The sequence below is a fragment of the Bombina bombina genome, chromosome 6 (genome assembly GCF_027579735.1).
Source record: "Bombina bombina isolate aBomBom1 chromosome 6, aBomBom1.pri, whole genome shotgun sequence".
NCBI classification, from domain to species: domain Eukaryota; kingdom Metazoa; phylum Chordata; class Amphibia; order Anura; family Bombinatoridae; genus Bombina; species Bombina bombina.
This window is the reverse complement of record NC_069504.1, coordinates 106,096,085-106,113,630: the sequence shown is the minus strand read 5'-3', so window position 1 is coordinate 106,113,630 and position 17,546 is coordinate 106,096,085. Positions and strand designations below refer to the sequence as shown.

Sequence of the window (17,546 nt, the reverse complement as noted above, 5' to 3'; positions counted from 1 at the left end):
CAGTATTCATTCAGACAATGTTACAGCTGTAGCTTATATCCACTATAAATGAGGAACTTGCAGTTCTTTAGTAATGAAGGAAGTCTCAAGGTTTTTTGATTGAGCAAAGAAACATTTTATATATTTTGCATCCTAGGAAGTAAATCTGAGCAGCATATTTCCTTTAGACATGTGCAATTCGGTTCGATTCGGAAATTCGGCAAATTCAGAGATTCGGATCGAACCGAATTTCTGAATTAAAATACTGCAGAATTTACCGAATAAATGCGAATTCGTTCGGATTTATTCGGTAAATTCGGATGGACATGGATTACACTAGTATTGTACAGTATATTAGGTTATATCACTCTGCTATGGGTTACACCTAATATACAGTACATAATACTAGTCTAATACACAGCACACATACCGAATTTCCGAACCGAACCGAATCCAGACGAATTTTTTCGAATCCGAATGAATCCGAAACTAATCTGAAACAAATTCATTCGAAAACCTCTGAATCAATCCAAACCAAATTTTTCGATCATGCACATATCTAATTTCCTTAGTAGGTAAACCCTTCCACTGGAATGTTTTCTCCTTCAAATGGAATAGAATAGCATTCTTCATTAATCTGACTGTTAGAGTCAGGCCCCGCAAAACTTGTTTTGCAAATCTGATTCAGATGTCAAGCTTTCTCCAATAATCAAGATTGAATAACTCCTTATTTCAGACTATAAAGTCTGTTACAAGTAAAAAATTTCAAATGATTTGGAAAGTTGTTTCTTTCCTGCTATAAAATTCCAAGAATTCTTTTTGTCGATTCAGATAATGAATTCTCTGCTAACTCTTTAAAGAGTCATATTTTGTTTTTTTCTGATTCATACTACTACAGGAAAATTGCTAAATGTCTTGACATCTAGGCTTTGTTTAGGCTCACAAACAACTGGAACCTCCCGTAGGAGGAAGATAACCCACTAACAAGGGAGGTAAAGAGGTACACAGGAGGGGCACTAATAGTGGCGTGGTGGCTATTGAGCGTGTGTCCAAAACACTACCAATGCTGGCCTCACAAGCGTATTACACTGAATGTGGCAAGAGTATGCAGTACAACCCCACCTCTATTGGGGGACTCACCTAGCGAAACTGGTCGCTTCCCTCATCGTGGTGTGTGTAGACTCCAATTCTAAGCCACCATGTTCCCAGCCTTCAGCCCCCACTGATGACGTCAGCGTGGTGCACCCGGCATCCGCTCTGATGCGTCCGGGTAGAGCCTCCTATGGAACAGCGGTATGGCAGGCGCCCACAGTAAGACTGCTGATGTGAGACACTGGTGATTGGTAGGTAATCCAAAGGAAAAAGCGTTTGTCCCAAACGTTGCAGTGCATTAAATGTCTATGAATACGGCTCATGGAGCTGAAACGCGTTAGACAGATTGCCTAGTGCTATCCTGTTTTACTGTCACTTTCATATGCTGTTTTTTAAGATTTTGGAATAAAAGATACTTTTGAATGCACTGCAACGTTTGGGACAATTGCTTTTTTCCTTGGTTTAGGCTTAGTCAGGATATATTCAGTGTCTAAACCAATTTCTCCTCTTTGGAACATTAATTTGTTTTTGTTGAACTTGAGTGCTTTAGACATTTAGTTTCTGTCTTGGAAGTTTTTGTTGCTTTTAGCAATATCTACTGCCGGAAGACATTCTGAATTATTTGCTCTCTCTTGCAAACTTTCTTGTCTTATTTTTTTATTTTATTTTATTTTTTTATTATTTTTATTGAGGACAAAAAGAAATGTATACAATACAGGGTTAATGCAATGTACCAAATATTCGCTTCACATCCGGTCTGGAAAGCACAAAAAATGATAAAGTCCCTTTTTTCAGTCTCTAATTTCAATGGAATAGGTCACTCTTGGACCAGCTGAGTTTTTGTATTTAGAGTCCAGGGGTTTAAGTTTAGTAGAATTAAAAATAAACATGAAAAGAAAAATTGCATCTAAGAGAAAATGAGAATAAAAATACTATAAGCTGTTATATAATTATGATGCATGTGCCATCACTGGGCATACTCAAAAGGATATAAAACACTTGGTAATGTAATAAACAAAACTAAGAAATAACATTGAGAGCATATTTATACATCTCCCCTACATCAGGACTGTGAGTCTCACTAAGGTTCCCATATGTATCAAAAGACGGTAAGAAGAAATTTTAGAAGTTATATGGGAGTAATAACCCCTACCAGATCTTCTGGTTTCTGGCATTTATAAATGTAATGTAAATAAAAGGGGCTATATAAAGGCAGGTTGTGAAATGTAAAGGATAAAAGGGGGTGACACCAACTTCTAAGCTGAATGCAAGCAATTATTCCTTATCTATCATATTGTAATGCAGCTGCTATGTTCCACTTAGGGATTACATGAGTATGAATAGATACCAGTTATGTACTGTATAAGTGTTAAAGTGATTTGTTAGGTTGTTCTTACAGTGTAGCTCCTAGTTTAACATATAAGACTTTTTTTTAATTATTATTATTGTCTCCTTCGTGGCCCGGGCCGCTGGCCACCAGGAAGATGTCATCATGTTAACTTCCCCACAAATAGGAGCTACATTAATGTGGTTTTAGGAACACTTATTTTAGATTTGTTATATGAAGTGTCCTCCTAGGGGCCCCCACAAACCCCCGCAAAAAACATCTAAATACGGTTTAGGGGGCTGAAGATATTTGCTATACATGCATTATTAGTGAATTCAGTTGCAAATTCTATGCATTTCTTACAATGAATTGAAACAAGGAAAATATGTAATTGCATTGCAATGTCACTTCTAGAGCTGTAAAACTATAAACAAGCAATATATATTCGGTCTGGTTTACTATTATAATAAGCAGATTAAACTGTAATATTCATAACTAGTGAAACAAACTTATAACCTGGCATTTCAATGCTCTTGCTATTTACGCTAGTATGTAAAAGGCAGTAGCAGTTCATATTCAGCAGTCTCAAAGAGGCGTCTTTATAGGTGCAGAAAGAGGACATTTAAAAAAATGAGGTGTCTCAAAATGGCGTTAACTGATGGGGCTCCACTGGTATGATCACGACTCCCAATGCCATGGTAACGACGAATCCACGGAATGAACAGGCTCTATAGTGTTAGTCCCACATGGTACATGATTAAGAAAGTTCAGCTTCAACATAGCTTCTGAAGCATGGTCTGTCTAGCAGGCTGCCATCTCTTTGTATGTGGTTTTCTCAGTCCCAACATGTGGTGGAACTAGTTGGGTGGAACGGGATTTCTGATCTGATTCTAGTATGATCCTCTCTAGATCAAGTCTTTTCCGCTTGCTAGGCATTATCAAGTACAACTCACTGTTATTAGAAGAGGTGGTTAAGTTTATACTCGGGGTTGTCAGAGTCCTTGATTTTGTTTCAGCCGCACTGGGGCCCTTCGGTACAGCCTGTGACTTCAAATCTGCCGATATTTTTTTTATACTCGACTCTGAAGGTATGGGCTTCGTCATGTGAGGAGTCCATGAGTTGTCCGTAGTATAAAGGTTTAGTACTTGTTTAGTCGAGCCATATGAGGGCTGCCCGCATGTTGTAGTGTGTATAGCAAATCGCTCCCAAACTTCTGTGGGTAACGCCTTATCATATTTTTGTAACAGCTTTTCCAGCTTCGTATAATGAGCGTCTATATCTTGATCATCCATATCTGCTAAGTCACTAATTCTTGGAATTTCGTATTTGAAGTTAAATTCAAGTGTCTGCTGAGAAGTAGAGATTGTATATTCCAGTGTTGTATAAGGACCCTGAAACACCAGGGGGCTAATGCTGCCTATTAATAAGCCGCCACTTTAGGCTTTGAATTTCCGAATTGTAGCTCCGGGGTCATATACACAACAAGAGTGGTTTCAAAATATTCCCTGTATCTTGAGGAAGAATTATATCTTGAGTTTTTGTGTGGATGTTGTCTTAGGGTTCCGAAAATCTGCGGATTGATAGATAGTCTTCCAAAGCTTTCAAGAATGCGTCTTGTCATGGATGCTGTTCGGACACGCCCCCTCAAGATAAGATGGTTTTTAAGGACTTATTATGATTTTTACCTAAAATGTTTTTTCGAATAAAATCAATCAGTAGATAATAGCCCATCTCCTTGTCCTAATCCAAATAATTCATTCAATGGCATCTTACTTAATTTAGAAATTGGAAGAGCATTATAATTCTACTTTAAAATTACAAAGGTTTTTAGACAATACTTTAATATGTTCTTCCCTTGGTCCATGTAAAGGTCAAACGGCTACATCTGTTTCTTTAGCTTTTGTCTAAATCTAGTTTGTACACATATAAAAACATATATATACGTGCATTAGAGCACTTTGCCATTAAGAAGATGAAAGCATGATAAAACATATTTATGCAATATTCATATTTAATAAAGATTTTAACTATGTATTTTCTGCAAATATGCTATGATGTTTGTACGATGGGTATTTTTTTTACTCCATTGACTTCTATGGGGAATGCGAAAATGCAATGGTGTTTGCGTGATATCGGGTGTTTTACATTTTTTTTTCTACTTTTTTTTCTCCATTGATTTCTATGTGGGAATACATGCATGCACATGCGAAAACGTAAGTTAGGAATTTTGCGCTATTCGGGTTAACGCTAGCGCAAAATACTTTTTTTTTTTTTTTTATTTGTAATACAAACACAACCCGACTAGCACAAAAAGCTTAACTCTAACTGAGTTTTTCGCAATTGCGAGAAAAAAAATACAGCACATACATATTTACATATATAAACACATAAATACACATTTATAGACTTATATAGACATGTATACATACACATATTTAGACATATATACAGTGTACTGTATTTGATTGTCTTTAAGTATATTCTATTGTGCAATTCATACATATCTCAGACTCGCCAATAAAAAGAAAAGATTAAAGGGATAGGAAAGTCAAAATTAAACTTGCATGATTCAAATAGAGCAGGTCATTTTAAGACACTTTTAAATTCACTTCTGTTTTCAAATGTGCTTTGTTCTCTTTTTAGTATCCCAAAAACTGCACATATCATACACTAGTGGGAGCTGCTGTTAATTGGTGCCTGCACACATTTGTCTCTTGTGATTGGCTAAATAGATATTTTCAGCTTCCTGTCAGTAGTGCAATGCTGTCCCTTCAGCAATGGATAACAAGAGAATGAAGCAAATTTGATAATAGAAGTAAATTGGAAAGTTGTTTAAAATTGTATATTCTATCTGAATCATAAAAGAAAATTTTGGGGTTTACTATCCCTTTAAAGGCTAGATTACAAGTGGAGCGGTATTTTGTGTTTTCGCTATAGCAAAACTCCACTAGGATTTTCATTTTTGCGCTAGTTAGGTTGCGCTGGTATTACAAGTTGAACGCAAACAGTTTTTTCTCCAGTGGTAACCCGACTTGTGCAAAAATCACGATCGCATTTAACCAATCCCCCATAGAAGTCAATGTTGAAAAAAGTGGAAAAATAACACCCCACTCACGCTCAAACACCATAGCATATTCGCTATAGCGTTAACCCGACATGAAAATATGAATATTTTATATTCCAATGTTATTTACGTAACAGAATATGTTTTATTTATTCATAAATAAATATTTCTACATATATCTGATGGTTTTTTAAATAAATATTTATACCTATATATATATATATATATACTGTATATATATTATTATATATAGGTATAAATATATACAGATATATAAAGAAATATCTATTTATAAATACTTAGAACATATTCTGCTATGTCAAGAACATTGGAATGTGAAATATTTACACTAAATACCTAGTTAAAAAGTTTATTAAATATGAATATTGCATAAATATGCTTTTATATGTTTTCATCTAATTAATGGGAAAAGGCTCGATTGCACCTATATATATATTAATGTTTTATATGTGTATATATGTCTGTAAGTACATATATAAACATATAAATACATTAATACCTATGTATTCATATATAGACATACTGTATATATATGTGTATATATACTGTACATTATATATATATATATATACATTATATATATATATATATACACATACCTACACATCTTCAGACATGTAAATGTACGTATCTCAATGTTAAAGTCCTTTGCAGCCTTTTTTTTCTAACACCTGAAATCTCATATCTTTTAGCCCTTATAACTTTTGTGTTCAATATATTTTTTAAATAATGTTTATTAGACAGTGTTATTATGAGTCTAAGGGGTAGATTTATTACAGGTCGAGGAGACATGATTCGCTGTAGCAAATCATGTCTGTTCAACCTCGCTAAATGCCGACAGCAATCACTGTCTGCATTTAACCATGCACAAGCATTTCTTGTGAAATGCTTGTGCAATGCCGCCCCCTGCACACTCGTGGCTAATTGGCCGCTAGCAGGGGGTGTCAATCATACAATTGGATCAGGATGATTTCAGTCCGCTGCTTCTTAACTTTTGTTTCTGCCAGACCAGAAAGGATGGGGTGTAGAGGCAGCATCCGCTGCTTGCTAAATTGACCCCTATGTGTAGGATGGATCCATGCTTTCATGTTGTTTATGCCAAATTCTGACCCTACCATCTGAATGTCGCAGCTGAAATCGAGACTCATAAGACATCAGGCAACGTTTTTCCAATCTTCTATTATCCAATTTTGGTGAGCCTGTGCGAATTGTAGCCTCAGTTTCCTGTTCTTAGCTGACAGGAGTGGCACCCGGTGTGGTCTTCTGCTGCTGTAGCCCATCTGCTTCAAGGTTCAAGGTGTTGTGCGTTCAGAGATGGTATTCTGCATACCTTGGTTGTAACGAGTGGTTATTTGAGTTACTGTTGCCTTTCTACCATCTCGAACCAGTCTGCCCATTCTCATCTGACATCAACAAGGCATTTTCTTCCACACAACAGCCGCTCACTGGATATATTTTTTTCTTCAGACCATTCTCTGTAAACCCTAGAGTTGGTTGTGGAGGAAAATCCCAGTAGATCAGCAGTTTTTTAAATACTCAAACCAGCCCATCTGGCACCAACAACCATGCCACGTACCATTCCCCAGTATAATGCTCGGTTTGAACTTCAGCAAGTCGTCTTCACCACGTCTAGATGCCTAAATAAACTGAGTTGCTGCCATGTGATTGGCTGATTAGCAATTTGTGTTACCAAGCAATTGAACAAGTGTACCTATATATATATATATATATATATATATATATATATATATATATACTGTAGGTATAGATATATATTGTACTAAAAAAACATATTTATAGAAATATCATATATATATAGAAATATTTATTTATGAATACATAGAACATATTCTGTTATGTAAAGAACATTGGAATGTGAAATATTAATATTTTGTAGGCAGGTTAGCGCACTTGAGAATATGGGATTGTTGGCGAAAGTAGGTTATTTTTTTCCTACTTTTTTTGCTTCATTGACTTCTATAGGGGAATAAGTGAATGAGTAAGCAATATTCAGCTTTTTGCGCTCGTTAGGTTAGCGTGCAAGTGAAAACAGTTTACTTTCAACTCATAATACGAGCGCAAACCCGAAGCACGGTAAAAGCTTCCTTCTAGTGCAATTAACGCTCGAGTGCAAGCAATAATTATTACTCCACTTGTAATCTGGCCCAAAATGTATGTATAATGCAAGCTTAAAGAGACAGCATACTCTAAATTTTGTTCCTCTTTAGTGTGTTCCCAGTTATTTATTTTACCTGCTGGAGTATTTTAAATGTATTACAAATAACTTCTTTAGCTTTATTTGGGGATTTGAAAGAGCTGATTTTGCCTGCTGTATCCCACCTAAAATGAACATTTCAATACTTAAAGGGACATTCCAGCCAAAATGTAATCCACGTGGATGCATTTTTGTAATATACATGTATTAACAAAAATGCTTCTAATAAAAGCTATAGCTGTTTCAAAAGTGTATTTAAGTATGCACCGTGCACAAACATTTTAAACACAGCACTTGCTCAGAGAGCCTAACATTCTTGTACCATCTGGTAATGAATCAATTAATTGCTGACATGATACAAGCCCCACTGGCGCTCTGAGCAGCTGCTGTATTTAGCAAAACCAGCTAATTCATATTCAAAAATGAACCTAAAGTAACCATATCCCTTTCATTTTATACTCTTCAGATGGTATAACAAGTTATTGTAAACCCATCAAGTTTTTCAAAACACTGTCCCTTTAAGGAATGGGATCCTCCATGTTATAACCTAGGTTTCCTTCTTATCTCGCTCTCTCTTTTGCTGAGGACAGGACAATTAAAGAGAGATGAAACACAAAACATTATTTCATGATTAAGATAGCGCATGACTTTTTAAACAACTTTCGAGTCTACTTCTATTATCTAAATTTGCTTGGTATCATTTGTTGAAAATAATACCTAGGTTGGGTTAGGATCAGCATTGCACTATGGGAAACTAGCTGCTGACCAGTAGCTGCATATATATGTCTGTTGTCATTGTCTAACCACATGTGCTCAGCTAGCTCCCATAGTGCATTGCTAATTTATCAGCAAAGGCTACTAAGAGAACAAAGCAAATCTTATAATATAGGTAAATTGGAAAGTTTTTTAAAACTGTATGTTCTCTCTGAATCCTAAAAGAAAATATTTAGGTATAACATCCCTTTAATATCTCTGGAGTTAAAGGGACAGTCTACACCAGAATTCTTATTGTTTTAAAAGATAGATAATCCCTTTATTACCCATTCCCCAGTTTTGCATAACCAACACAGTTAGATTTATATACTTTTTACCTCTGTGATTATCTTGTACCTAAGGCTCTGCAAACTGCCCCTTTATTTCAGTTCTTTTGACAGACTTGCAGTTTAGCCAATCAGTGCTGGCTCCCAGATAACTTCACGTGCATGAGCACAGTGTTATCTATATGAAACACATGAACTAACATCCTCTAGAGGTGAAAAAGTGTTAAAATGCATTCTGAAAAGAGGTGGCCTTCAAGGTCTAAGAAATTAGCATATGAACCTCCTAGGTTAAGCTTTCAACTAAGAATACCAAGAGAACAAAGCAAAATTGGTGATAAAAGTAAATTGGAAAATTGTTTAAAATTACATGCCCTATCCGATTCATGAAAGTTTATTTTGGACTAGACTGTCCCTTTAAATTTTATTGTCTTTCCACTTCTTTATAGGAAAACATAATGCGATCTCACAAAATATTCTGCAACCTGCATATAAAATAATATAAAACCAATCATGTAGTATTATGGGCTATTTTTCACATACACTGCAGTTGTGAACAATAAGGGGAAAACATTTTATTATGTAAAATAATATTTTTTATTATTTGTCAGTAAATATTTTCTTCACATTTACAGTCACACCACATCACGTTAATCTAATTATTGTACGTAGACAACAAAAAAATCAGATAAAAAAAAAATTAAAATGTAGAGCTTTAGAGCTGAACGCAAAGGCAACTAATCCTAAAAGTAAAAGACCAGTAATTTACTTAAAGTGAAAGTCAACCCTAGCGTTTTTGAAACGCTAGGATTGACTATTGGAACAAATTAAGGGTATAAGATACTTCATGTAGAAAGCTCCTTTATTTGTTTCAAGCGATCGCCATTCTAAGCTTCTAAGGAAGCCCACGACAGATCGCTGTTTTGCTTAAAAAGTGACTTTTCACTTCTTAGCCAATAGCCATGCAGTAAATCCGGCTTGACGCCCTTGAGAGCTGGATTTACCGCATGGCTATTTGCTAAGAGGTAAAATCGTCACCTCTTAGCAAAAGAAATTTGCCATGGGCTACGTTAGCAGCTAACGGTAATCGGTTGAAACAAATAAAGGAGCTTTCTACATGAAGTATCTTATGCCCTTTATTTGTTTCAATAGTCAATCCTAGTGTTTCAAAAACGCTAGGATTAACTTTAACAATGAACAGATCATGAACACATAGAAGGAGGACAAAGCCATGCAACATACTGGTGCTGGTGGACATATAATGCCCTAAAAGACTAGAATGCAGCACTGGAAAAACTCACCATACCCCACTTCACAATCTAAAAGATTAAACAAAACCTGAAGCACCTCCAATACATACAATGAATAATACAATACAATGTTTATTAAATATACATTAAACTATAATATAATGGGGGGTTTTCTTGTAATATAAAAATGCCTTAATAAGTATCAGAGTCTGCATGATCTGTTAGTTTCTCTTTTTAGAACAATAAAAATAATGAAACTAGGATACCAAATATTTAACAAAAGCGAAGCCTTTAACCAAACGTAATTCACTTTAATGGAGGATCTTGCAACACTAACCTTCTCCTGGAGAACTTAATGTATGATCTGGACTTAACCAAGTCGGATTCCTGGCTTTTACAATCTGTTTCTTTGGCAGAGGCGGCCTGTGTGCTTTGTATTCTAGAATATCATAGCACTTTGAAAAACAAATCATATTAATTTTCCTTACTTATACACGCTCATTTTTATTTTGTTGTAGAAAAGGTGATCTTCTTACTGAAAGCTTCTTTTTTAACGATTTCAGACTAAATAGAAATCTATTAACCATAACCTACCTTACAATGGTTCATTAAAGCAGTTTTTAATTTGTTTTTGTTTTTTCCCTATGCACAGAAAAATTCCTACACAATTAATTGATGCAGTTAGCAACTTTATTAAATGACATTGATAAGAATATTTCAAAATGATAGTGAAATATTTGGAAAGATGTTTTAACTTCTTTTTGTGGAGGCGCATGGAAGCAATTATCAATAAACCAATAACAAAAAGAAACATCATTTCAAATTAACAAATTGTTTATCCATATTGAAGACCAGTTTCAGTTTTTTCAGTCTTTTCTCAAGCTGAGATTTTCAACCAAATTATTATCAATAATCTCATAAAACAGATTGAAAACAACACATTTCAAATTTTTCAGGATTCTCAAGATCTGGTGCCTGTCTGACTGTCATTCCCATAGCTTTATCTACAGTATTTAAGTTCCAGTGTCACAAATAAAAAACAAGGGGCCTTTTCAATCACACTTTCATTGGCTACCCAGTTACAAGCCAGGGGTGGTTCTAAACCATCAAATTTGTGCAAAACATTGACCACAATTTCAATGCTTAGGGGCTTAGTGTTGGGGCATTGAAAAATCTATTACCTATTGCTATTGTTAATCTTATTTTTTTTATTTTTTTTACATTCCCCTTGCTAATACAGTGGCAACTTTGAGGTTATGGGAGTTTCATTCCATGGGGGTGCATAGCAACTCTGTAGTTCCGCCACTGCCCATAACGACAATGATTCTGCTTCAGGTCATCATAACTCTTCTACCCAGTCTCAATCTTGAGAATTATGACATAATGTAGGATGTGTTAATAAAATATGAAAATTTATAGACCCTCAAAATCCTACATTAATTGGTTTGGGATGGATTGGTGTAGATGTTGTTTCACACTCCACTGTTAAATCTCACGTCATCAATGCTAAAAATGGGAGACAATGCATTGATGGTTATGAAATTGAATACATCTTATAAGACCAAAAAGATAAACAATAAGACAATTTGCTGGATATCAGTTTTGGCTCTTTACTTGAACAACGGTTGTAATAAATGTTATCTTCAATACATTTTGTCCAACAAGAATCTTTTTTTCTGAGGGCTGTTTTATTTCTCTTTCCATAGGTTCCTTGAAAAAGAAAAAGTAACATTTCCCAAATGGTAGTTATTTTTCATGTTGCACAATAGGCCCATCTACCTCTGCAAACGTTCCTATGACACCACATTTTGGGAGCTGGAAAGATACAGCATTGTCAGCCTCTTGGAAATGAAAACAAAACTTTCTTGGCTTGTTCATTCTGCTTAATTTTATATAACAAAATAAAACTGCTGTTCAATTGCAATAAAATGATTTGTCACTAAGACTAAAGAAATTCTGTAACACAATTATAGGAAGAGCTATTGCCAGCAGTAACAGTTACATAGAAAATGTGTCTTTTATTAAATTTGCTATCATCTGCGATTAGCAGTCGAGGAACAAACTGTGTGTTACATCTGCATTTAAATGGTCCTCTGAGATTTAAATTGTTGTGATTGTTATGAACTGAAGAAAAATCACGTTGCATCAGAATAAGTGTAATAGTTAGATAGCACAATGATGAGCTAATAAATATTTGGCTTTCACCATAACTTTATATCAATGCATTTTGATGAAGCAATTTTTTTTAAAAATACTGCCTGTCTGCAATTTGTGCACATTTCAGGTTCATGGGGGCCGATTTATCATCGGTCTGTCCGACATGATCCACTCAGCGGATCGTGTCCGACAGACATCGATGAAGGCCGACACCATACGCTGTCGGCATTTATCATTTCACAAGCAGTTCTTGTGAACTGCTTGTGCAATGCCGCCCCCTGCAGAATTGTGGCCAATCGGCCGCTAGCAGAGGGTGTCAATCAGGCGATCGGGCGGATTGATGTCCGCAGCCTCAGAGTAGGCGGACGAGTTAAGGAGCAGCGGTCTTAAGACTGCTGTTTCCGGCAAGCCTGAAGGCTCGCACGGAAACAGGGGCATCAGGGGCCATTCGGCCCTTGATAAATCAGCCCCTTTGTGTCAGTTAGGGCCAGTTAGGGAAAACAATGCACATTTTAAAGTTTTAAAGGGACATAAATCGCCAAATTTTTCTTTCATGTTTCAGATGGCATTTAAAAAGAAATGTTCCAATTCCAAGTTTTATCAGATTTGCTTTGTTCTTTTGGTATTGATTGTTGATGAGCAGGTAGGTTTTGTGCACATGTCTGGAGCACTATATGGCAGTAGTTTTGCTAAAATGCTGTATTTAAAGATAGAAGCATTCGGCAGCTTTGGCTCTTTTCGGAACCAGATGTGTTCTTGTGAAAGTGCAACACAATAAGATCTGTGCAAATCAAGCACTTTCGCAAGAAGAAATCCAGCTCTGCAAAGAGCCGAAGGCTGCGAGGGGCCACCTTCTTCCGCATTTGGCAGCTAACGAAACTGCCAAATGCACACGTCTAATTTTAAGCTTTTAGGACACTGAGGTCTCTTTGTCAGGCAGCCTCTGTAAATTTGATGTTTCTCTTATGAGATCAAAACATTTTTTTTTATTTTATGCTGATGAGGTATGTTCCATCTCCCACAAAAAGCAGAGGGAGATCTGCTTATCAGCAATCAGTCCTTAAGGACTGTCCTTCTTCTTAGCTTCATGATCAAAATAAGTAGCTTTAACTTAATTTAGAGTTTTTGTACCTTTAAGACATGTTGCACTTCATTTTTCTTATGTTTTTGTTTTGTGGGAAAGTAGTTTCTTAATCCTGGGGGCAACATAAATAATGAAAGTATAATGCAAAGTTGTTTTGTTACGCATAACTAAACATTTTATATGAAAAAATATCAAGGTGTTTACTGTCCCTTTAAAGAGACTGGTATTACTGAGTGGAGCGCAAATATTGCGTTTGTGAAACTGCAATATTGTGCTCCACTTCTAAATTTTGGCTTAAATCTTTACTTTTTAATACACTTCTTATGATTCTTTTTATTTTATTGTTTTATGAGTGTGTGCTGGTAATTACATGTATACTTAACATATGAAACTTTAGTAATGATGAACACATTTTATACTTATTACATTAACTATGTATATATCAGTATTTAGATTCAAAGCCAATATAAAGAGCCACAAAGTATTGATTTTTGTGCCTGCAGTGTTTATGTCTTGTGCCCTTAGTCTATATATCTTTATGGCATGTGAGTAATTCATATTGCCCCCCTGGGAAATCTTCAATAGATTACACTCTAGCCTAAGATTTATCATTTCTATATTAATTCTGACTTTTAAAGCTGGGATAAATCTGATGCTTACTTTCACCAACAGCTCAAATGTCATTATGTTATTGATTTAGTAATTTAACATATAAAAAAAATGAGTGTAGTGTGCCAGGGTCACACGCCATTTGGGCTATTAATGTATAATTAATGTTGTTGTCAAGTTATAATTTTTCCTTAATATGATTGTTTCTCACAGGGTCAGGATCTTGCCGTTTCAGCTACTCAGATCCTAGCATTGTGGTGTCATACAAGAAAAACAACGATTCAAGCTGGATGCCGCTAGAGAGAATCAGGTGTGCATTGCTAATGTAGTCCAATATTTTAATATGGTTTTTTTTATTGAAGTTTTATTAAAGTTTAATTTTAGAAAAGAGATTCTCATATCAGAAAATATCAAGTCTTGGTATAAACGTAAATCATGAGTGGAGCCCAAATGTTTGCATGCGAGCGATAAAGGGTTTATCACAGACATTTGTGCTTGTCTTGCTTACCGCTGTTATTACGAGTTGAAAGTAAATTGCTTAAGTGCAATCGTGATTTACGCTAGAATGATTACTGCGTCCTCAGAGCAACAACAAAGTGTCACAAAACACTTAAAAAATGCATTACAAAGTACAGGTACACTCTTAATAACACCATCTAATTAAAATGATAAAAGAAAATATTGGATAAATAGTTATAAGGGCTCAGGTGTTAGAAAAAAAGACAGGAAAATGGCTTTAACATTGAGATACATACATATACATGTCTAAAGATGTATATGTATGTATGTGTGTGTGTATATATATATATATATATATATATATATATATATATATATATAATATGTGTGTGTGTGTATGTGTGTGTGTATATATATATATATATATATATATATAATATGTGTGTGTGTGTATATGTGTGTGTATATATATATATATATATATGTGCACAGATGTATTTATGTATTCATATGTGTATATAAGTAATTACAGACTTAGTTACACATATAAATACATACATATATACACCCATGACATTTTTATATGTTAATTGGAGCCCTTTGCAGTTAAGTAGAAGAAAGTTAATAAAATCTATTCAAATAAAATATTGCACACAAAAGTTATAAAGGGTCAAAGATTTGAGATCTCGGGTGACAAAGGGATTTAAAATTGAGATACATACATATCTAAAAATGTTTATGTATATATATATATATATATATATATATATATATATATAAATACACATACATGTATACCTCACTTTACAGCACCTCACTTTACAGCGCTTCGCTAATACAGCGCTTTGTGGAGCTGAAGTTTAACCTCCAAGGATTTTGAAACAGTGGTGTAAACTTCGTGAGATTGCGAGAAAAGTGACTGGCACCATTTTGTTATGCGCAGTTAACTCTGTTTACAGCTTTACAGTGCAATCTGTGTCTCAGTGCTATAGTCTGGCAAATTGTACTACAGTAATTGTCACTATTTTACAGGTACAGTATTTATTGAATACTGTGCTGTGCTAGTGTTAAACTAAACGTAGCACTATTGCACCCCTAAAATATGTTAGTTAAAACATGTTTTCAAGTCTTTAAACACACTGGCAAGTGAAAAGAAAGCTAAAACTGCATTGTTTCACTTTAAAGTGAAGGTCAATTTTCATGTGAAATTGCCCGGTTTTTAAAAAAACTATTAAAAACAGGGGCACTTTTATTCATGAAAATTGACATTTCAGCCGTTTTTTTAAAATATACTTACATTTTCTTCTTGAAGCCGCTCCAGTGCTTCACCAGCCCATCGCAAGCCTCTTCATACGTAAGCAATGACGATTCCGGCATCCTCCAATCACGGCTTCCCCCCGGGGTAATCATTGCCTGAGGCAACGCCGTGATTGGAGGAAGTCGGTTTCATCATTGCTGGGTAAGTAAACCAGGAAGAAGCAGACGGGCATCGTTTCAGAACGGCGATCCGACGTTTCAGAAGAACAAGGTAAGTATTTTTAAAATAAATACGGTGCCATGTCAATTTTCATGAATGAAAGTGCCCCTGTTTTTAAGTAGATGAAAATATGAAAAAACATATTTATGCAATATCCATAGTTAATAAAGTGTTATACTATGTATTTACTGTAAATATTTCAAATCCCAATGTTCTGCACATAGCAGAATAGGTTTTATGTATTTATAAATAGATATTTATTTATAATATATATATATATATATATATATATACATATGTATATATATATATATATATATATATATATACCTATATATAATCATGTATATATTGGCATAGATATATATTGTACCAAAATACCAACAGATATATATAGAAATATAGAAATATAATAAATAGAACATATTTTGCTTTGTGAAGAACATTGGAATGTGAAATATTCATATTTTCATGTCAGGTTAGCGCACTTGAGAATATGTGATCGTTTTTGCCCACTAGTAGGATGTTAGGAGTTTTTTTCAGCTTTTTCTCTCGAATACGTGGGGAATACGTGAATGTGCACGTGATATTCTAAGTTTATCTTTTTGCGCTCATCAGGTTAGCGTGGGAGTGAAAACAGTTTACTTTTAATTCATAATAAGAGTTCAACCCGACAAGTGCAAAAAGCTTACTTCTAGCACAGTTAGCGCTTGAGCGGGAGCGTTAATTAGCACTCCACTTGTAATCAGGCCCTATATCTCTGTGGAATCCTCAAATTTTATATTTTAAGTATAGAAGCCATTATCTTCTTATATTGCAGCCAATTTTTGACCCCCCCCCCTTCATATTAAACCAGAACAAAGGAAGGGAAAATACTAAACATAACCCAAATATGGTTAATCATTTAAAGGTCTAAGAAGGCACCAAAGGGGATTAGTAACAGGAACAGTATATAAATCTCTAAACAGAAGGTATATAAACCAGTAAGGTTGATATCTAGAAATGCCTCATATATACCGGAATGCATATTTACATTACTTATTTCTGAAATTTTTTTTATTAAATATGTCCATTTAAGGTGTCTTAGTGATACTGTACAATTCTTGTAAAATGGGATTGTGACGACCAGGGTTAACCAACCCTGCACCAGTCACTTGTTTGGCACAGAAAGGGTTAACAGGCCCTTTCTACTGTCACTAATCTGTCACAGTCTAGCAACTCCAGGCAAGCCTGTGACTTAGTTCAGTGGGTGAAAGGGTTAACAACACTCTCTAGTCTCTACCCGACTTGAAAAAAAAAATGCCCAAATCTCCCCTTTACTGCCAATCAAACTAAATAGCTGCCACCAGACCCAGACTTACACATTAACTCTCAGAATACAATTTAGCAAACAATAACCTAAAAACACAGTACTAATACTACCAGTCTCTTTCAGCAACGTGGTTCAAATATTAGACAAAGGCAAAAACTTAATAATTTAATATTTATTATGCAAAAAAATTAGCACAATGCATTATTAATAAAAAGATGTTAACAAGTAGAATTATACATAAGCAAACAGTTTTAAAATAAAAAGGAGAAATAATAAAAACCTTATACATTACTAGCTTTGGATATCTGTGCCAGGGAGGTTGGCAGGAAAATATGGCCCCTCACTCTGTTGGTATACAGCCTCCCATGTAAGAATGAACACTTGAATTGTTAAAACCCAAAATTCTTATACAAGTTTCCATGATATGACCCACCCTCTTTCCAGAGGGCTAGGAAACCCCTC

The 17,546-nt window shown here is 35.0% G+C and overlaps 1 protein-coding gene across 1 annotated transcript in view; it reads left to right on the top strand.

Moving 5' to 3' along the window:
* Positions 1 to 17,546, top strand: part of RELN (reelin) — a 957,839-nt gene that overhangs the window by 503,424 nt on the left and 436,869 nt on the right. Inside the window, 1 exon segment of the mRNA XM_053716545.1 lies at positions 14,050 to 14,146. Coding sequence (XP_053572520.1) covers positions 14,050 to 14,146 — 97 coding nt within the window.